The sequence below is a fragment of the Kogia breviceps genome, chromosome 13, assembly GCF_026419965.1.
Source record: "Kogia breviceps isolate mKogBre1 chromosome 13, mKogBre1 haplotype 1, whole genome shotgun sequence".
NCBI classification, from domain to species: Eukaryota; Metazoa; Chordata; class Mammalia; order Artiodactyla; family Physeteridae; genus Kogia; species Kogia breviceps.
The window spans coordinates 62,968,485-62,973,193 of record NC_081322.1 but is presented as its reverse complement, the minus strand read 5'-3'; the positions used below and the strand labels follow the sequence as shown (position 1 = coordinate 62,973,193).

The 4,709-nt window shown below is 49.1% G+C and overlaps 1 protein-coding gene across 2 annotated transcripts; it reads right to left on the bottom strand.

Moving 5' to 3' along the window:
• Positions 1 to 677: 677 nt before the first annotated feature.
• TCF21 (transcription factor 21) lies at positions 678 to 3,728 on the bottom strand. 2 transcript variants are annotated; one of them, XM_067010843.1, is made up of 3 exons: positions 3,012 to 3,728; positions 1,139 to 1,236; positions 678 to 1,006 (listed from the first exon to the last, which is right to left on the bottom strand). In XM_067010843.1, exons 1-2 carry the CDS (start codon positions 3,459 to 3,461, stop codon positions 1,147 to 1,149), a joined length of 540 nt encoding a protein of 179 aa, XP_066866944.1. In that variant the 5' UTR covers positions 3,462 to 3,728; the 3' UTR covers positions 678 to 1,006; positions 1,139 to 1,146. The 2 variants fall into 2 exon arrangements, with proteins under 2 accessions (XP_066866944.1, XP_058938968.1); XM_059082985.2 differs by having other exon boundaries at positions 678 to 1,236.
• Between the last annotated feature and the right edge of the window lie 981 nt (positions 3,729 to 4,709).

Below are 4,709 nucleotides of genomic sequence, written 5' to 3'. Positions count from 1 at the left end.
TAATCTTCCCCAACGAGCTGTTCCGTAGCCTGGAAGATGTTTAAATTAAAACCCAATCCACCGGAAGTCGTGGAGAGGAGCTGAACGCGCTGACTGATGTAACCGAAAGGCCGGCGCGCGCGTTGTTATAAGTAATCATCAATTATTAATAAGAAATATATAATACACGTTGCAGCCCTTTGAAAATCGTAAAACACATTCCAAAGGTATGGCATTTACGTTTTTCATCGCTCCCAGTATTTCTGTTTTGCGGCTATGGGTTGCTTGGGTTCATGTACGCGCCTGGGAAGTTATAGAATGTGGAGTTTACCTTCCTGCTCACGTTAGCAGTTAAACTGTGGAATAACTGAAAATCAGATTTTTCTTTTCTGGTGTGTTTTGCTCTTGAATTGTGTAACTGTTAATAACTTTAATCCCTCCCTTTCTTTGTTTACAGTTACATTATTTCTAGTTGTCTTAAAAGTAACGTGCAAACTTGAGGGACTAGTTTCTTTCTGAGGTTTCAGTGCAAAATATCATCTGCACCTTCATAGTGGAAATCGTATTTAATCATTGTCTATCTCTAGAAGTTTGGATTGAGGTTCAAAAGAACCACTTTTATTATATAGCTCCCCCATAGTTCCCCATCTTTCTATTCCAAATATATATTTTAAAAAAATCACACCAAATGTCCGGGCTTTTAGCAATATAAAGAAAGATTTATTTTTGAAAGTAGCAAAACTTGTTTGAAAAAAATATATATCTTTAAGTGAATTACTTTATAAATGTGACTGTCAAAGTCAGCTATTCTATGATCTACATTTTACAACATATTGTACAAAAGATACACATTGATAGGCTCTTATTATCTATTTATCTATTTATAATTACGTATTGCACTTGGACCAGCAAGGCTCGCAGAGTCATTCACGGTAGAAGTTAATAAAGTTAAATAGATGGGAATCGTTGTAAGTACAATTGACGTCCTCTGGTTTGGAAACGAATCTCCTCGTCGCTGTAAGGTGTTCTCGAGGGGTGGGAAAGGGAGAGGAGAGTTGCAAGGGGGAAGAAGAGACAGAGAGCAGGGAGGGCAAGGGTCGCCTTCCCGGGGCCCGCTCCCCACCCCCGCCCCGGGAGCGCGCCTTTCCCAGACTCGCACCTCCAAGGTCAGGACGCCGTGGTTCCACATAAGCGGCTTGCGGTCACCACTTCTTTCAGGTCACTCTCGGGTTTCCCGGCCACCATAAAGGGCCACGTCTGCAGGAGAGAAGAGGGTGGAGGAGGTCAGTGGCCACGGAGGAGGGGTGGGATGAGGCGGGAGCCCGAGACCAAAGGAAAGGGCGCCCAAAGGAAACGGCGCCGTGGGGGGCAGGCGGTGAGTTGGAGAGGCCCGTTATCTCCGAAGTTTTCCCGGTGACCTAGTGCGCCCTGTGGCTGGGTCAAGCAGAAAGCGTTGGCGCCAAGCCACAGCTCGAGGTGGTAGAGCAGAGAGGGGCTCGCCCTGGGTTCGAAGTGAAACCCAAGAGAGGAGACCCTTGGAAAGTCCAGAGTGGCTCCTGCCCTGCCACAGCCTGGAGGCAGATGCTAGGGTGAAGCGGAGCAGGGAAGCCGAGAAGGACCTCGCGCCACTGGGCACCGGGTTCAAGGTGAAGCGCCCTGCTGGCCCTCTGCTGAGGTCCTGGTCATGCTTCCCAGCCCTCTCTCTTTCACCCCCGTGTATTTCCCTACTTCTATCTTTGGTTTCCTCCATCACAAACGCGGGTTTTAACCACAGTTTCTAAATTAATCGCCAGCTCTTAAAAACATATAATGTTAATAAAAGAATATAGCCGTGTATTTTCACATTGTGTTCCTCCTGGGCTGAGCAAGCATAGCTTTCTCTTCCCTTCTCCGTTCTGTGTATAATAAAGCTCACTTAAGTTTCTTATTCAAAGATTAAGGCAGCAGCAGTTGTAAATGAAGCCACTGCTTTCATTTTCGTTCCAGATTTAAAAAAGCTGTTTACTCATTCAGAAACCCTGACTTTTAATTAGAAGGAAAAATATTTTTCACAGCAAAATGTGGTTTTGCATTCCCCGCCCCCTCAATTCCTGAAACCAATTCAGAGAGAAGACAATTCAAACCTTCAAACCTCTCTCGCTAGTACCCACCGATAAGAAGACTTTTAAGAGGAAAACCTCTCCTTCTTATCATATATAAACAGAGGTGGTAGTTAGTTTTTGTTTTTCTTTAGCCCCTGGAAGGTTTAAAATTAAATCAAATGAAAAAGGAATTAAAATATAGTTCTTAAACAGTAAAATGCGGCTGAGAAAAATATTAGACTCAATGAGCATTACTTTTTAAGATAAAAAGTAACGTTCTTAAACTTGAAGGAGAGTGACCTATTTTAATATTATTTATTACACTAATACTCGTAATAATGTTCTGATTATGCTGGTATTTGCTAGAAATTCTGGGATTCGAAAATGTTAATCCATCTATAGGAGAAGTGCAGAATATTTAAATAGCTGGGGACTTATGTGACAATTATGGGGGGGCATGATGTGTCCATATGTAAAAGTTCTACATATCCTTGGGAAAGAAACAGAGTTGGCTGTTCTTATTTACAGGAATTAGAGGGGGCGGGGAACCAAGTTCTACTCTTCAGCTGAAAGAAGAATAAAAGGATTACTAAAATGCCGCTTCAGCGCGCAGCATCTTGTCCGTGTTCGCTGTCCCGCACCGGCCCTGAAGGCGCTGGCGCGAGTGCGGAGGGATCCTCCTCTTTGCCAGCTCGATACGCCTGCGAACTCCTAATTGGGCTGCCACGTCAAATACTCGCATAAATCAACGCGTTCCCGCGGCTTGGAAGGCAGAGAGTGAGGGCTATGTGGGGATCGCCTCCACCCGTCCCCTAGAGACGCTGGCTGGCGGTGACTGAGATGCGCGGCTCCCAGGCTGGCGCGCACCCTCTCACCGGGGACGCACTGCAGCCGCGCTGGGTCGCCCCCGCCCCCCTCCCCGGGACGCCGCCGCCGCACCGGAGAACTTACCAGGTTGACCGGGTGAATATAACCGTTCTCGTACTTGTCGTTGGCCAGGATCTGCCTCAAGTGGGCGATGTAGCTGGACGCCAGCCTAAGCGTGTCCAGCTTGGAGAGCTTGGTGTCCGGGGGCACCCAGGGCAGCGTGGTCTTGAGCCTGGAGAAGGCCTTGCTCAGCACCCGCATCCGGGCCCGCTCGCGCGCGTTGGCCGCGTTGCGCTGGACCTGCTTCCCTTCCTGGCTGACCCCGCTCAAGGGGCTCTTCTTGGTGGGAGCCTTCCTCCTCTTGCCCAGGCCGCCGCGGCCCTTCTGGGGAGAACCGGTCTCGCAGTTGGAGCTCTCCTCGGTGCTCTCGTTGGAAGTCACAAACTCCTTGCTCGAGTCCATTTTCAGCCCGTCGCAGTCCAGCATCTCCACCTCTTGAAGGTCGTCCACATCGCTGAGGGAGCCGGTGGACATGTTTGGGGGAGAGGATGAGAGAGACAGGGAAGGGAGAGAGGAGAAAGGGAAGAGAGGAGAGAGACCCCGAAACCAATGGACCCCCCGAACGTGGAGTGTGGGGCAGCCACCTCGGCTTGGGAGCCGGGAGTTGCGGGTCTGCTTGGGCCTCACACCCCTTTCCCCTTCGCAGAGTCTTGAGAAGGAGCCGCGAGGGCTTCTGCGGGCAGGAAGCCGACGCTCTGTTTCCCCACCCCCGGAGTCGTGGCCGTAGAGGAGTGTGAGAGAGCGCTGAGGAATTTGGTGGACACTAGGAATTTATCTGGGGAATAGAGGCGGATCCTTGCAGCCCAGGGGAGGGGCCTGCCAGGCCCCAGCAACTCTCTTAGACCCCTTTAACAACCGGAGGGAAACTCTCACGCACAGCCTCTGATTTCCAGCTTGCAATGTGAATCAACTCCATTGCAGGACGCAAATACCAGTCACCTTCTCCCACTCTTGGCTGGTCTGGGGAGGAGCGGGCCCTACTCAAGCTCCTTCTTCTGGGGGGGGGGGGCCATCTCCTAAGGCCCGCTTTCCTTCTTAATGGGTCCTAGCTGCCTGAAACCGAGAACTTTAGGAAAACGACCACATCCTTTTGCTCTTGCTGGGCCTTCCACCCACAAATCTCACTAGCATCCTCTGGCTACCCGCTTCCCCCCAGAAAACACCAATTAAAATGCAGGCAGGGATCAACCACCTCCTCCCAACACCCTATAAGACTCTGTGGCTTTTCCAAGATATCTTCACACCTTAACTCTGGTGAATTAAGACAATAAGTGCTTTCTAGGATCATTAGGGTGATGCCAGAGAAAGTACCAAAAAATCCATCTACACTTGGTCACTCTAAAGATATCGAGGAACTGCCGGTGTGTACACGAACAGACTTGACCATTGCACACCCCCACACACCCACACACAGTTCAGGGGGAGTGGAGGAAATGAGATAGAGTAATACTGGTGTCCGGAAAACATTTTGTTAGTCGATAATCTTTTCTTAATGAAATTAAAACTTTCCCCTAAATTTCTTTCTAGAAATGCAGTTAATATTGTCTTAAGAGTGTTAGTTGCTCTCAGACATCACCTTGTCCGGGACTTCTGGTTTCCTCCCTCCCAGTGCTGCCTGCTGCCTTCGCCTCCTCCTTACATCCTCTTGGCTACCAGGGTTCTGCATGTAAAGCTGACATGACAAAACATTAAGCAAAATGTCCCGTTCAGAAGGTTTTTTTT

Bases quoted from the DNA above. Each gene is read 5' to 3' on its own strand.
- TCF21 (XM_059082985.2), bottom strand. From the start codon at position 3,461: ATGTCCACCGGCTCCCTCAGCGATGTGGACGACCTTCAAGAGGTGGAG. The intron at 1,237-3,011 runs GTAAGTTCTCCG...TCTCTCCTGCAG, and splicing joins ATATTCACCCGGTCAACCTG to ACGTGGCCCTTTATGGTGGC.